General features: G+C 31.0%; 1 protein-coding gene across 1 annotated transcript in view; it reads left to right on the plus strand.

Annotated features, from left to right (window-relative positions):
* Nucleotides 1-18,431, plus strand: part of SEMA3A (semaphorin 3A) — a 217,340-nt gene that overhangs the window by 118,014 nt on the left and 80,895 nt on the right. Inside the window, exon 6 of the mRNA XM_076006470.1 lies at nt 11,327-11,420. Coding sequence (XP_075862585.1) covers nt 11,327-11,420 — 94 coding nt within the window. The remainder of the gene's footprint in view (nt 1-11,326; nt 11,421-18,431) is intronic.

Here is an 18,431-nt window from a genome sequence, read left to right on the forward strand (position 1 = left end):
GGCCATGCAGGTGACATAAGAAGAAAAAGAAGGAAACGCAAAAGAATGGGAAGTAATTGGAACATTAAATTGTCCCATGAAATGTCCTTAAGTCTCATTAAAAGGCATTCAAATTAAAGATTTCAAAACCCTGTGTCAGGTAAATCAAGCATGTATCTCGGCTAGATTGAATCCATGTACTGTGAATTTGATTTACTTAGATAATAGGATATAAAGACCATGATTTTTAAATATATGTCTTATATGATCATTGTACAAAGTATTTAAAATAGAGAAAAATAATATAAATGCAACAAATACCCAAATCTCATGTTACAAACCTAATATTTTAATGTATTTTCTTCAAATTTTTTTATCTGTACACCTTACATAGTTGTCACATAATTCCCATATTGCTTCCACAATGAAACAATAGATATATTAATTCTAGGTATTAAAAATTTTTAACATATTTAATCTAAACAACTATTTTAATACCTGCCTCATAATCAATTGCGTAAATATGTAATTCTCCTCTTACTGGCATTTAAAATTTTTTCGAAATTCTAAGTACCATCATAATGAACCTTTCTGTGTTTTAACTTTTTTCTGTTTTCTTTTCATTAGAATATATTTATAGAAATAAAATAAGCAAGTTAAAGTACCTGGATATACTTAAGGATTTTTCCTAATTCCCAAATTATTCTTTAAAATTTGCATTTTCACCAAGAATTGACAGGATTGTCTCTTTCCTGTAGCAACTTTGCCAAATAATAATTTTTAAAGTCTTTGCTAATTTGCTAAAAGAAAATTGTGAAGTTACATCATATCATTATAACCACAGTTGAATGACAAGGCTTTGCTAAAACAAAGTTTGGTATAAATAAAATGTTAATCCTTTTGGCCTCATCACTTCCCAGATGGCATCTGTGAAAAAATGTTGAAATGTAAAGAAACCATATGAGTAGATTCCAATTCTTTTTACAGTACATATGCTCTTTTCTGTTGACATATTTACATTTAGGTTGATAAAATTTCCCAGGGGTGTCTAATCATGGATACGACAAACACATTTATAAAAAGAAGTGGGAAGTGGGAAAAAGTGATAGCTGTGCTTTCACAATTTAATATAAAAAACACTGATGCTTTAAGAAATAATAATATCACAAATAAAAGTAACTGTGCTTTCAGTGTCAAGACTTAAAATGCACATATGGAAAGATCAAGTCAATTGTTCCATTATTTTACTCTTTGTGAGCCATTGATTTGCTCTTTGAGCTTCTTTACCAGGTCTCACTGGGGCGAAACATCATAGAGTAAATTGTTCATGTTCTGGAATTTCTCATTCTAGCCAAGACAGAATTTTCCTTTTCATTGTTATATACCTTGGGAGTTAACAGGCATTCATAGCTGAATAATTATACCATGACAGGCATGTGATATCTGCATAAACTCAAATTAAGCTCCTATTAAAAACATAATCTGCATGGAGTATGAACACATATGCTTTCTGTTTTCCTTGGTTTATACCATTAATTTTAATGATGACAAAAAGCAGATGAATTATGGCCCCGATGTTTGTTTGGGGAACCTAGATAAATTCAGGTCCCTTAAATTTAAGAGGGCAAATCCTATTTAATCCAGCTGGAAGGATTGTATACTTGTACTTATTGTTACTAGGAGGGGAATGGATAACATGATACTAACTTTCCACCAACTTGGAATCAAAGTTACTTTATATATTTTCTGCAAATAAGGTTGGAAATGTGTAAAATCCTTCTACTTGCCTTTAATATGTTAATAGTATAATATGAGGACTGTATTAAATACACCAATTCTGACACGATCAATTTGGTTATGATTAATTCTGGGCCTAACATATGCAGGGACTGCAGAAACTACAAAGGTATGTTAAGAAATATTATAAATAGTATAACAACACTTTATGTATGACGTGTGTTCATAACGTAACATATTTAAGCAAATCAAGTACAAAAAAATAATCAGAATTTTACGATCTCTCCATTTACTACTGCTTCCAGAAACAGATTACCTGGCTTTACCACATGTGTGACCTTATGCAAATTACTTTTCTCTATCTCTTCATTATTTCATCTACAAATTGGGATAAATACACTATGTATTTCAAGGAGTATTGTGAGGATAAAAACATAAATATCTTCAAAGCATTTAGGAGAATGTGTAATAACTACTTAACAAATATTAGCAATTATTATCACAGAAATTGAGTTAGTTATTCATATGCAATCATAGCAAAGATGTACCATTAATAGTGTATTTGTTATAATTAAAATTATAATTAACTACATTTCTATTAATATATGGTTTAAGAATGCCTGTGTATATTAATATACAGTATATCTCAGTCTTTGAAACAATTCTGTGGAGTATTTTCATTTCACAGATAAAAATATTGATACTTCAAAGAGATTTTAAACACTTGTTCTAAAATATAGAATCAATAATTGGGACAATGAGGCATAGACTCTAGATTTCATTATCTGTAAACAATAATATTTTTACTACATCAACCTTAAAGGTTAAATAATGGGAAAATACTGGGTCCCGAAAGGGCCATATAATGTCGGGGCACCAATATAGAAGGTAAGATTTCTGCTATACTAAAAGAATGCTAAACATACACAATACAAATGAAAGTTAATGAGGCCAGAGGAAAACCACTACTACTTAGGTTAAATCTATAGTGAACTTCCTGGGAATACTGTCTACTCTGATAATAAATATTATCTTTGGATCTTTATTTTTATTGTCTTTATTATCTTTATTTTGGATCCTAATAGGAATTCTCTAGAAACAGAAGTTATAATCAATACAAAAATTCTGCCTATATATAGATAGATAGATAGATCACATGCTATACATGAATATTAAATGGGATTATATTTATATATACATATAACTGGAATGTTTTATTTAATTTAATAGGTAAAGTGCATTTTTATCAAAATAATTATTACATAGTTGATTTTGTGACTATACTTGAGAAGGAAAATATTTCCTCCAAAAAAATTTTTGAAAAATAATGGCAATTATTAAGTATAATTATAGATTCAAAATATTATAGTCAAAAACTACATTTTAGATATAAACTGATATTATAATTAGTACAAATCTAAAACTATCCCAAACTATCAATTAATATAAAACAAGTTATTATTAATGTATGTGAACTAAAAATCCTTAGTCCTACCTTTTCCTTAAATTTATCTGTCACCTAGGATCTTTTTTCGAATAACAACTGTCATTTACTTGCAGCAATATTTTGTTTGTTTTATTGAAGGGAAAGATAAAATTCTATAAGTCATGGTTAAGTCTAAAGTAGGGCTAATATATTATAATCATGACAGTAATTTTTACTTGCTTTATTCACATACCAGTACATTTTAAATTTCTCAAAACCTTGACAGATACCAGGGTTATATTTCTTTTGTGTCTTCCTACAATGTATATTGTTAAATAACTGTTTCTGACAGACTAATTTTGTGAACCTTATTATTAATAATTGCTGTTATATTCTTTTGAAGACCCAAGGACTCTTAATAGCCCTCAGTTTTGAAATAACTATGGAAAATAAAGAGATTTCATACAACCCAGGAAACCAAGTTTGAACGACCTGATTAGCAGAGGGATGGGGGCTGAAGTTGAATGGCTGAATTTACAAAATAAGTGAATTCCACATAATAGTATGTATAGAGTTCAAAGGAAAATGGATTTTAAAAATCTGGGTGATCTCTATATTTATTTACAAGGAGTGGGGATAAAAAGTAACAGAAAGAACAAAAGTACAAGTTTGGAGTGATAACAATCTTAGAATCACATCATGTTAGCAATAGGAAAATCTTTGCAGAGTAACTAATTTTAGAACTTCTTACCATGACTACATAAAGTCCGTAAACTCTTAGATTGCTTATAAAAAATGTTATGTTTTGCTTCAGTTTTTTTGAGGGATGAATCTGTAGCAATGCTGGAACATTAAAGAGGATTCAGATACAGCAGAGGTTAAGAAACGTGAGCTAAAGAAGCTAAGTGACTTGATCAAGGCACAACATACAACATACAAAATTCCTCAACCTGCCATAATGTGTAACAAGACCTAATTCTTCCCTCCTCAGGCCATGGCAAATAGTTCTTTACCTGCCAGGCAGATTCGTATGTCTCTAAGGCATCCCACACATCACTGTCAGGTTTATCATAATATCACACCTCTTTGATGCTATTGTTCCTCAACTAAAATTATTGTGTCACTGACACCTTCTGAATACAGACTAAATAGCTTATTTTGGCACAGAAAACTTTCCACAGATTGGCCGCCATGTTTATTTTTCAGCTCTATCTTCTAATATATATGTCTATATATTCTTCATTGTCTAAACTCAACTTGGTGTTGATTTCTCAAGCGTGAATTATATTTATTTTCTTTGGAAATTTTGCTGGTGCTGTTTCCTCTAGATAGAATAATCTGCCTCCCTGCTTTCCCTGCCCTCTCTCTACGGCCCCACTGCTCCCCCGCCCCACACCCAATGCACACACATGCACACTCCCACACACTCACCTCCCACCAAAATACGTCGTTCAAAGACCAAATCAAATAAAGCCTTTATTCATATGCTGAAACAGAAAATTATCTCTTCCATTTTGAACTCCTGTGGTTTCAAGTTTCTACTATTTTAGGATATATTTCACATAGTATTTGTGGTAATCCCACTTTTTAATATAGTAGTTAAAACCATGTGTTTGGAAACAGATCTGCTATCAAATCCTTACTTCATCAATCAGTAGCTTTGTGATTTGAGTATTATCGTAAAATGTCTCAGTTTTCTCATCTGTAAAACAGGTTTAATAATAGTAAAGTTGTTGTGAAGATTAAGTACAGAGTCTCTCCAAAGTTACCATACAGAGGGAAAATGGAAAATTGTAGCTAAATATACCTTTATTTACAAAATATTCATTACAAAATTTTTCCTTTAAATGGAGACTTTTGGGACACCTTATAAAATAATATATACATGAAGTCATAAGATATCATTAGCACTTAGTATGTATTCAATGTGAAATGAAACTAGCTGTCAAATATTTTATAAATCTTGCAATATTGTATATAATGTATTATTATTATATAATTTCTGTTGTAATTTCTGGCACACTCCTTGAGATTAACAACTAGACCTTGCACCTCCATATTTCAAATACCGACATAAATCCTATATAAATAGTAACAGCTCAATGTGTATTTACTACATCAATTATTATTTATATAAGTGTTTCAAAAATTACATAAATTTGGTAAGTTCTCTAAAATAAATATAAGAATGAAGATACCTATAATGAATTATATATTTCTATAAACAAAAAAATTACATTTGTCAAACCCAAGGAGCTTCTCCAGTTGCTCTTCCACTTGCCTACATCCCAAAGTAAGTGCTATTGAGTAAAAATTGTCAAGTAAAACAGCTTCACTGGAATGATAGGATGCACAGGAGAGAAATAACATTATTCAGAAAGAAGTTTAAGTTATGCAGAGGGATAATCTGATGAAAAATCCCTCAGTGAAGTTGACTTTTGAGAGGGATAATATTTATTCATAAGCGTAACTGAATAACAAGTGAAGAATTACAAGCCCCTATCAAAATTAAAGAGGATCAGGTATATAAAGATGCAGGGATTTAATGTTAAATTGTTTGCCATCAGGTTTTATTTTTTATCTTTTATAAAAAAATTACTCATATTTGAGGTGTATAAGTACCACTAACATATTAATAATAACATATACTACTACCAAAAAGTTAAAGAGTATCATATTTCCCAAAAGTCAATTTAAAACTTGGTTTAATATTTGAATTTTGTAGGCTAGCATCTACCATGCAATTGTGTTCATGTCTATGCTAGATTATTAAATTATTAGCTCCTAGAGGCCAGGGATATGTCCTCACTATTCTTTGGATGTAGGTTTCCACAGTCTCTTACACTGATTCACTCAGTTATTCATTTATGCACTCATTAACTTATTCTTCTAATGAGATTTAACTCAGTGCAAAGCTCTTTGTATTTGAAAGAAATACAGTAAGATTTGTTCCTTACCTTTAAAAAATTTCATAGGAAAAAAGAACACATGCATCATTGAATATCAAGTTTGAAGTAAAAACAAATGACAGAAAGCAAGCATGAATAGATCACTGTGTAAGTTCCAGACAGAAACCATTTTTCTCTGCTGGGGAAAATCAATGAACATTTAATACACTTTGTATCATAGCTTGATCTTTAAATAATAGATAAAAATTATACCTGCATAGATCAGAGAAAAGTGATTCTAAGTAGAAGAATGACATACAAAAAACACAGGGTGTGCATTTGTTCATCTATACTGCCATTAAATATTACTTAGCGTAACTCCTGGCTTGAAAAAACAAACCAATGTTTTCAGTATGATCCCTCTGGACTTTATCTACTATGATTGTGGTCTGATGTCAAGATTTGTCTTCCTGGAGGCCCTCTGGCTACTGACTCTACCGTGTGCTGCTAAAGACATGGGATTCAGGATTTAGATCCATGCTTTCCAATATAACTTATGTGACAATGGAAATGTTCTGTATTTGCCTCTATCTAGTAATGTAGCCACAGACCAAATGTGACTATTGATGACTTGAAATGTGGCTGATGTAACTGAAGAATGGAATTTTTCTTCTTTAATTAATTTAAATTAAATAACCACATGTGACCTGTGGCTATAGTATTGCATAGTGCAGATCTAGGGTTACCTTTTTAGGAAATGTAAATTCCGGATGAATTTGATCCACAGAAAGATCTCCTTTGGTCAAAGCACAGTATGCCACAATATTTCCTGTTAGATATTATTACATCCACTCTTTGCTGAGCCGGTAGTTTTACCCTGTATAGTCATTGACTGGATACTAAAAGGATATGCACAAAGGAAAACTAATAAATTGTAGCTGCAGGAATCTCTGAAGACTTCTAAGAAGTGACTTTTGAATTTAATCTTAAAGTAAAAGGTCACCCTGGAGTTGAGAGCTGAGGATGAGTAAGGAGAGGAGGAAGGGGAGGTTCCAGGAAGAAATGAGAAAAGCATGGCCTTACCAGGGAATACTCGATAATTTGGTGTAACTGGCACACAAGGTGTTTTTAGAGGAGTAGGAGGAAATAAAGAGCAATTTGAAAAAATGTAATAATCTGAACTATTTCAAGTAATGCCTGTTGGTTTTTACATAATTTTGTATAATTTCCCACCCAAAATGTTCATTCTATCACCAATATGTAGGGATGTAGGGTTTTTGGTTTTACTTTTTTTTTTTTAACAAACATTATTTATGTTTTTATCATTAAATAAAACAACTAAAATTATAACTTTGTTACGTAAATTTATTACTTGGACAAGACTGAGATTTAGGAAATTTATTGCCATGATGTCACCAATGGTTTATAATTTATAAGTCTTTGGATTAGACATTAGCACAGTTATTATTTCCTCTAATGCCTTACCTCACCACAGTCTAATAACATTCAGGAAATCCAAAAGACAAAGGGGAAAGAGTGGTCTTGAAAGCTAAAAACAGTCGTTGAAAACTGATGCAATCATGTAATAAAATATGGCACAATAACTTATATGATATGCTCATAATATCTGCTAAAGCAATTAGAGTCCACATAGCTATAGGGTTTTGTTCATGTATTACTAAAAATGAAAACTGTTTCAGCCCAAGTAACACCTATAAGCTATGCAGTTAAATTGTGTACATTGGTCTTTAGGATTTTCAATCTTACTACTTGCATATGTAATCTATTAACACTCTTCTAAAAAAGAAAACCACTGGGTAGCAAACAGATTTCTTAAGTCTTTCCAATTGGAGCCAGTGAGCTATGTGATATATTACATATGATGACATAGGATGTTAATATGCAATTATATTAACACAATGTTCTTCAATGATGGGTCAGCATCTTCACACATCTAAAAAGATCTTGTCCATTAGATAACAGAAACAGCAATATTAGTGTCTCTTCATATCAACATCATTACATTTATCAGACATATTAAAGAGGGTCCTTTTTTTAATTGATAATTTTTATAGATATTCTATTTAACAATACTGTAAATTGAAGAGATTCCCAACAATATATTGTACTGTGTTGTATTAGTAGTTATGTTCTTTTTGAAAGAAAATCACATATGAAAAACAAATATTTTTTTCTAATTTATTTTTTCAGAAAAGCTTTTCAACTAGCTTTTCATCTACTTACCTATAGTAAAGAACAATTTTTAATGCATTATGGAAGGTCAGAACATTTACATATATTTTTTTAATAAAAACTTGTCCTAATTTCCACTATGACAATATAGGCAGGCTTTTCCACTATGGCATGAGATATTTCAATCAGCGTAGGACAGAATGAGTTCATTGTAACAACTACAAACAATCAAAAAGGGAAATTAATAAATGTTTTTCAAGGGCATACTAAATAGGTTTTATATATATTATTGTAATAAGTCTTCACATCACCTATGAGATTTTCTTACCCTCCTATTGCAGATGAGGAATCTGAGTTTCAGAAGGGTACAAGGACTTCCATGAGACACAAAGATGATAAAAGACAGATCCTAGGAATAACACCCAGATCTGTCTGATTCCAACATCTCGAACCCCATTACTACATGTAATGGGTATGAATTTTACACTATAGACATTTGTATGTAAGAAATGTAATTTTACTTCCCAATCTGGAAATCAAATGACATTTATTTCAGGCTACCATCTCACTAGACTGCAAAGGAAATTCAATGTGTTTTGATCCTTTGAGCATCATATAAAAAGGATATAGAAGATTTATAGGTAGATTTCCAGAAATTTGAGTGAGAGTTACATTTAAAGGAAAGATATTGTGTATCCGTAAAGAGGTGATTAACTTCGTATTTATTTATGGAGTTGAATAAAATGGAGGGAAAGAAAGGGATGTCAGCTTTGAGCACATTACCTGACACCATGACGAAGGATAGGTTTTCATTTTTTCTTAAACCATAAATGACGAGCTTAACCTCTCTTCCTATGAAGCCTAATCCTTTACCTTGTAAATCAAATACTACATGAAATTGGAAGCATTTCTCATCTATTTGGCATTGTCTGATTAACTTGGACATATGATCCCAGTGTCTCATGCTTTGTGGGGATGGATCCCCTATCTTTTTCAGTATTGTAAAATGTCTTAGGTATACAAGAAATAATAACAATATTTATAACAATATTTTTCACTATGCCACTACTTTTCCTGTTCCTCCTCTAACTTGTAATAAATAATCATAGATACAAATTTTAATGTTTTCTATGATTTGTGGCAGTAGAGTGTAGATCTTTTACTATGTTTCTTTTTTTAATACTTCCTAATTTTAACCAAAATGTAAATACATCTAAATATTTCTTTAACAAATCTTTTGTGCCTTTTACTAGCATATGTCAATAAGTTTTATGTTATAATTTTAATATTTTGATGCCTGCAATAAATTTATATTTGTGAACAAGTTTGAAATTTCATGATTTATATAACTGTCTTTAAGCAATATTTCTTTCACATTATGTTAGGAAGGTTGACAATAACGGTAACAACCTCTTAAATTTTTATTTCATTTTATTATAGTGGTACTATTATATGAACATTATTAATAGAATAAAAATAATTGCATGCGTTTTTTTTTTTTTTTTACTTTGCTGCTTTAAAAATGCTTAAATAAACTTTTTAATTCTCATGAGAAACTTGTGAGGTTAAATATCCTTATCTGCACTAATGTTTTAGGGCTAGAGGCTCAGAGTTATGTAATGGTGACCAAAGAGCCAGAGCTAAAAATCTGCCCAGCTGGGACCTAGTAGCTGGCTTACTGCATTTCCCACTACAACTTAGCCCAATTCTGTGAAAATTATTTGTGAAAATTCTCTCAAAAATTATCACAACTGTAAATTTTAGAACTCAGCTGAAGAACCATCATTGCTAGTGGACAGTTTATTATCTAATACATAATCAATGCAAGGAAAGAATAGAATCGGTACTTCTCACAGTAACAAAAAATAGAGATGACTTTTGGTTTGCTTCCTATTTTACTTTCCTCTCTAATTCAAATGAGTTTTAAGAGTTACGTTTTGAAACCCTGCCATTAGCTCCATCAGAAATATTAAATGTTAAATAAAATGATCCTTATTGACCATAAAATGAACACCATTTACTATCCCAAGATGATAAAAAATACTTATATGATGAATAGTAGATAAATTGCCAAAAAAGCTATTTTATTTCAGTCGGTGGACAACTTAATGTGCTACTGGAAAATGCATACATATTCTGACCTAATTAATTCCCAGGGCCTGGTTTTGAAGAGTGCTCAGAAATGTCCCCTAACTTACTCCACTGTGTCATAAATGTAGTAACTAGACACGTTCTGACAAAAGGGTTTCAAGCATGAATTAGTTACCTCCTCATGAGGACATTAGTTGTCATGTTTTCCTGCATACATTCTACTTTCAGACATGTACATATTTTTTATATGTAGTCAAAAGTTCATTCCTGTTTCTGAATACTTAGGCCCCAACAGAGAACACTTCCCTGTGATAATAATGTGCTTGTTCTAGGGACACCATCTCCAGGCACACTACCCCGTCACACAGTTTTGTATTCCCTCTTTGAGACGTGGATGAGGATAGTTTCAAGTACCTGACCTGGGCTAATGTAACTTAAAAATACATAAGGAGCATTTAAGCACCAAAGGTGTACAAAGGACAGAGGGGAGGAAATGATTGCTATGGCTATTTATTATAGAATGTCCTTTTGAAAAGTATATAAAGAAAAGTAAGATACTGTAATTTATTCTAGACATTTAATGTAGTGAATTGCTATTCTTCTTGTCTACAAAGGAAGAACATGAGTCATTTTATTTAAATTTAAAATTTTTTCTTCAAGAACCATTAGGATAGATCTTAGCATACCTGTGTAATAAATAAAATGATCACTCTCCTCTTATCATGACATATTCTGTTGTTTAGAGTTAATTTATACATGATTGCTTGATACATGCTAACTGCTGCTAAAACTCATTAAGCTAAGTAGATATTTAGCTAATAATAGCTATTTTCAATCCACTTAATGTATCTTGCCATCTCTAAAGTTTATACAAATAAAAATAACCTTTGCTGGTGAACATGAATACTCAGCCTCTTTTGGATTAACTAACATGTTGAAAACACTTCTTATATTAAATAAATGAAACCCTTCTTTTTTTTTTTTTTTTTTTTTTTTTTTTTTTACTCTACAGGACAACACTTTTAAACTGGAGGACTCACATTTTGAAAATGGCCGTGGGAAAAGTCCGTATGACCCTAAACTGCTGACAGCATCTCTCTTAATAGGTGCGTAGTCAACAATCACATAAATAGTGATTTTTTTATAGATAATAACAAGATTGCATGTTCTTTTTTATCTACCAAAATTTTCCATATTAATCACAAAAATTTTAGAAGTAGATCAGTTATGATATATTCAAATATTCTGAAGATGAAGAAAAACACAAAATGCTGTTTTGGTTGTGGCCCTATTTAGTATGATGCTTTTTAATTAAAATGGTTTAATAGTATCTTAAAATGGCCAGTTCAATCATTATATATCCCCCCGTAGCTTAAATTTTTATTTTTAAAGAAAATATTTTTGTTTCCATTTTATGAAAAAGGTGTTTAAATATGGAATTTTGACAGGTTATAATGAAAGAATGAGAATAAATCTACCCTGTTAACTATAGTCAAAGATTTGTCACTTGCTCAACATTTGGACAATTTCATCAGCACAATCAATCTAAATGGTGGTACAATTGGCAGCGACTGCTTTGTGTTACCTTGAGTCGACTCATTCTGATATCTTGCTGGCTTAGAGAAGACATTCCATATCCACCTTTTATGATTTTAGGTTTTCCTTTTTAAAAAAAATAAATTATGTAACTTCTTCTAACCCTTTCTCTAATCACATTCTTTTATAGTTTTCTTCTTTTCAATGCAAATGGGTGGATAATGGTTAGTTATAGTTCAAAAGGGTAGTTGTAGGAAGATAGAAGTAGGTAGAATTAGAAGAAACTTTTAGTCTATGTTGAAAAATAAATAATTTTTCTCAAATCCTTTTACCCACCTCTATACTAAGGTTAAATAAACACACAAACAAAAAGTGATCAATCAATGAAGTAATTTTTCTATTTTTTGCTTTCATTTTATTTCATTCTTTCTTTTTCTTTATTTTTTCTAACTTTTAAGCATACCAACAATTTAAAACACACACACACACACACACACACACACACACACAAAATAAGATTCTGCTCCTGAATATATTTTTCTACACAATTGTATAAAAATTATGTGACTTTTTGTTTCTCTTTTTGTAAAGTAAGCAATTCTATAATAACATAACAAAGATAATGAAACTTCTTAAATGTAAAAATTTCTAATTTCATTTTGAATAATACATCTAGAGTTTTAAAAGGTAAAATTAGTTTATTGCTGATATGTCTTAAGTTTATAAAGTTTTCTTTTACTTTTTATAAGTTATTTTTTCCTACTCAAGAAAATAAACTTCAGTTATATTAACAACACCATTAACCATGAAGATGTATTTTTCTCAGTATTCTCTTGTGTTTACTTTATCAGTGTGTTTCACTGATCCTGTTCTATTAAGAATAAAACCATTGTAGCATGAATTATCTCCTCGATTGCTTTTCAAATGTAGACAATTTTAGTCCATTTGATCCATTTATGCAGCTTTTTAACAAAAGTTTAAGACTTGAAGGAATGCAGCAAATTTGGTACACTTATAATTTTTCTATTCACAAATGGCCTAGTGATTATATGTGGATGACTTCCTCAAAGAGTACATACTGAAATTTGAAAGTTGTCTTAAACAAAGGGGAGGAGTTGTACCTTGTTCGAACTTGCAGTCTATACTTATTTAAATTGCACACTGAAAAGGAGGATAGATATTCCTCAAAAAGCAGTATGTAAAAGTGTGCCTAAAGCAGCTTTAATTTGTGGTATGTTTCCCAGTAGGGATTTGGTTGATTATTTATTTTAATATTCTGCAGAGAAAGGATGATGACAAGTAGGTATTACATAGTTCAGATGGTATGCAACCACACAAAGTCTGCAAAGAATATGAAACTCCATGGTTTTGGTTTTAAATTCGAATTTCTTTGAAAAAGCTATATAGGTTTCTAAAAACGAAAAGAGAATGAGGGAAGTTCAGTGAGTCAAGGAGAGGTTATGTGGCTAAGAAAGAACACTAGGCATTTCAGAAAACAAACTTTAAATGGAAGGCCAGAACTAACCTATCCAATATGGCAAAATAATTGTAACTTTCAGAAGTATATAGTACTTATTGACAAGCTCAAATAAGTTAATTTCTGAATAAGTTAAATAGCAAGATACTGGAAAAGGAATGAGGACTTACTAGACCTGGCAAAATCCCTCAAAGTACCTTCAACTCTGTTTTAATTCAACAACTGTAACTGCCTGTATTGAGTTTGTTTCCTTTATAACCATGCTATAAATTCTTCCTCTCACAGTACATTGAATTTCCCTTGTTGGGTTTTCTTGGCATTTTCTCTCACACTGCTAAAAAAAGAATGCTTACTAGTTTCATGGAGCCTTTTAACATAAATATTTTCTACAGCACTTCCCAGACTCTTTTACATACAAGGATAAGAACTGTCTCTGAAATATACAGGTTGTACTTTGTATATCAGAAAATGGCCAGTGGAAACGCCTATCTTCCCCAAAAGATTTTGGATCCACTCTTCTCATTTTAGTACATAAGATAGAAATTTTAAGGTGGTTTCAGGCTGCTTTCTTCCTCAATACTGGGGAACAAAATTTCAGGTTTGGCTCAAACCATCTGTAAACTGGCTAGATGGAGTTTGGCAGCAAATATTTTTTATACCATCAATACCACTATGAAGTAGTTTCAACCAGCATTAAACTTTAAAGCCAGATGACAGCTTAAAAAAATTGTTTTACAAAAACTACCAAGGTTTAGTATGCCCTTTTTCCAAAATGCTCTGATTTTTTAAGCTGATGACTATAGAAAATATAAATTGTCTCCTGAGCAATACAAAGCTACTGAATTAAGTCCCCAAATCCTATAACATGCCCTAAATTTTTCAAATCACCATAGTAATTTTTTCTAATCTTCTTTAATAATAGTTATTGTGTCAATATGAAATTGCTCCAATATTTATTTTTAAAACTTTTCTTATTTTATCCACCTGCAAATATTTTAGGACTTTGTTTCAAATCTCTTTATTAAAGATAGCAGTTACTCCCCTGCTCAGAATAAATGCCAGGTGTGACCACAGCATAAGAATAAAACCCAGTATTTTCTGCACTAATTAAATATCATCTCACATTTTCATGACATGAAAGGAAGAGTCACTTTTGTTTTCTCATTGAAATCTTTTCCAGGCAATGTAGCACTAAAAATTTAGAAATGTTTCATCACAAAGAGATATTATTAAAATCTATTTCAAAGGTCTGCAACTTTAAGGCAAGGTTTATATCTTCAAGCTGGAATTCTGCCTTGCCTCAGGGAAGAGCATAATTTCATACTAGAAAATGCTCTCATTTGGTATTAGAACAAGCAAAGTACTCCCTGAATTAATTAAATATAATTGAGAAAATTATTTAAAGTTCTTTGAGCCTCAATGTCCTTGATTATAAAATGATACGGCCAGGCTAATTCTACTAGTTTGTTGTGAGAATTAAATAAAGCAATGTAATAGCATACTACTATTTTGAATACTTGCATATTTCTGGAATATATGTGAAGTAGACACAAACAAACAAAAACTGGTATGTGGTTGCCTGCAGGGAGGAATCTTTGATATTTATAAATTTTATATTTTTAATTTCATATCATGTATACTTATTAACTGTTAAAAATGTTAGTTTTAAAAGATCAAAATAAGTAACAAAGTCAATTTATTATACTTATTGCTATAGAGAAATTGATCGATAAGTATAATAAAATACAATTATTTCCACAGCCTTCCATTCCCTAGGAATGGATTTCGTCCATGGGGTGTGTGTGTGTGTGTGTGTGTGTGTGTGTGTGTGTGTGTGTGTGCGTGCGTTACAGTCAGAGAGAGAAAGAGAGACAGAAAGACATAAATTTCTTTTTTTTCCTTCTGTTTCTAATTACTCTGCTTCCATTCTGTGAGTGGAATTTACTTAAGGTGTTAACAACATAATGGCTTGGTCTTTAGGTTTGTTTGATTTTTTGCTCACATCCATGTCACACTTTTCACCTGTGCTAGTAACACTGCAATTTTATCAGGAAATGTTTTTTTCGCCTTCTGTTTCTCCTCATCACACCCTTCTTAGGAATTGTAATCCAATACATGAACTGATCTAAGCCACATTTTTACTTCATTTTGAGCTGCGAACAGAAAGTCTAAAGTACATACGAACTTTTGTTTTTAATATGTGCTTCTCAGGTAACTCAGCCATGGTGGAAACACAGTTCACAAAACTGTTTTTGTTCATCTCAGTAAAGAAAGCTTTCCTTTGAGACAGTTAAGAAAGAATGGTAGTATACTTAAACAGCAGCTTTTGTGTTTGACAGTTTCTAGATGGTTAGTTACATCTGTCAGCAGTAATTTATCTTAGCCCAATATATTATTTTTGAGACATCAAACTGCCCTTGTGGTATTTTTTGGTAGAGAGACTTAAGAATTTTGTTGTACAGAGTATCCACAACCACTTTTTAATATGTACAACAATTCCTTGAGTATATTATCCTACCATCAATTTAATAAAACTGGACAAATGTCATATTTTCTTTCAGTAGTGGCTTAGTATATGTGGAAAGCCCAAAAATATGTATCTCAACCATAATGTCATTTGAATCATTGCAGATGAACATTTGCCTAATATACTACTTCAGATTTTCAAAAAGACCTATATTTAGGATCAGAAAATTATAAAATTAACAGTATGCTCAAAAAATCATCATATAATTTGATTACTTTATAAATGATCTCGAAACTACAAAAGAAGTTTGACAAGTAGGCTTTTGTTGTTGTTATCGTTAAATACATATGTTCTCCAAAAATAAGCCAACCGAGGTATAGAAAATTTCTTATGATCAGATATCTTTAGATCACTCCAGACAGCCACAGAATGTAGCAAGTCTTTAATATGACAAAAATGTTTGAGTATATTAAATGGCATATACTCTGGTTTGATATTATATGTCTGCTTGATGAGAAATAAGCAAAAATAGGATATTCCACCACCTATATTTCTGGGTAAAAACAACAAAGATGTCATACCTGATCTACAGCAATCATCTTTGATAAGACTCCCCGTAGAAATCTCAGCAGGAAATCTGATCTAAGGCCTGGTGCAATGAAATAGCTACTGACATTGAACATAGACAATATGAGAATGTGCCCTTCATGGCCATCTAATCATCGGGTACCCTCCAGCTCAAGAAAATCACTTTGACTCTTGCCAACAATAATATTCAGATAGGAGGTAATTTCCAATCACTGGAGGCAACTGATGCCTAAACAGTAAACTTTTTTATTTATAAGTCAATTATTTCTTTTGATTCTTTTAGTTATCAACTGAGTCACTAGCTCTTCTCCTGAAAAGTTCTTCCACTTTCTCTGAATGACCTTCCTATCTGTTGTGAAATGCAAAAGAAAACCATTCTTTCTGCCTTGCATTCATTTGTATTGATTTTTTTGTATTCTAGTATGAAAGTGGATTTTAAAAGTTATAATACAGCCAGATGAACAAGAGAAACAAACACCTTTTATATCCAAGTAAAAGTTATTTATTTGTTGTTGGTTTTGTTATTTATACTGCCTCTTAACTAGATTTTATATATAACAAATATGATTATGAATTTTATTTACCTTAAAGCATGCTAAATGACAAAAAGAATGATTAATTAATGATGTTATTTATTAATATGTCTGATTAAACTTCTTGTTGGCATGCTCTGTTTGACTATACTCTGATACTAAATTGTTAAGTTTCACTTTTTTCTTTTCTATTTTTATTTTTTTCTGATTTATATCACCTCATATGTGGTTCAGAGGCAGTGAAGTTCAACTAATGATTTAATGCTATTGATTTTTTAAAGTAAAAAAGACAGGAGACATCTACTCACAGGTGTTCCAACATGAAAATGTTTGAAATTGGCATGACCATTTTAGGTTGCTTTCACAACACATTTTTAACTAACATCCTCTTATTCACATAGAACAAGAAAAAAATCATTCATTTGACATTTAAAAATATAACACATCTATTAATTAATTCTTTGTATAAACATAAAATATTAACTTTAATAAAAATATTATAGTGCTTAAATATAGGTTAATATTAAGGAAACAATAGGCTTTTAAATGTTTCAAGGTGCCTTTGAAACTTACAGATAGCTTATATTCATAGCATTTTTGCATTTTCAGAAAAGGGTTAGTTCTTTTCCTTATGGTTAGGTAAAATATTACTCCATCATATTTTAGTGAGAGCAAGTCAGATTTGCATTTGATATTTGATTAAGTGAAAAGAATACAAGGTGCTTTTGAATCCGAAAGGTACCATACTGTGACAATTTAGGATAACATAGTAGAACTATTCATTTAGCTAGTAATTTGTACTTAATATATTATCTAATCGTTATTTTTATTTATCTCGAGTTACAGCAATCCAAAATAAATGATCCCTTTTTTAACTCAATGACCCAAGATATCTATTTGTGAATGTTGAAATCAATAACTTGTTATTGCTCAGTGATTTTCTACATGTAGCTATTCTCCACTATACAAGAGGGTCTCCAAAGTCAAGTTAATTCAGACATGTTAGAGAAATACAGGTTATAACAAAGGAATTGCTTTGGGTTAGACCACTGTCAATACCTATTTTACATTGTAAAGCCCTTATTTGTGAGGGAGAATTGAGGATGTGAACAAATGTTAATGCTATACAAGTGTTTAAATTGTAATTTATCTACAGCCTCTTTACTTTCTGAATATTTTCCAAATCAATGAATGCAAAAATAGTGACATATCAAAACAATCAACCAGATAATATTATGATTTGCTGTAATAAGGTGGCTTATTTGAAAAAAATTTTATCATTTTTATTTTGTTTTCAAATAATTCACTTAAGTAGGCAGGCAAATTATATCTTTTCTGGAGGAATTAACACGAGGCACTTTCTGTTTCAAAGAAACAGAAACTCAGTTTATTAAAGGGTGGTATGGTTTAGTGTAAAATGTTTGGGATTAAACAGGCCTGGGTTTGGACTTTCACCTTGACTTGCCATTAGCTGAGCAACCTTGGATTTCTTGAATGTAAAATAGGGATAACATTA

This window comes from Microcebus murinus, chromosome 9 (assembly GCF_040939455.1).
Source record: "Microcebus murinus isolate Inina chromosome 9, M.murinus_Inina_mat1.0, whole genome shotgun sequence".
Lineage (NCBI taxonomy): Eukaryota > Metazoa > Chordata > Mammalia > Primates > Cheirogaleidae > Microcebus > Microcebus murinus.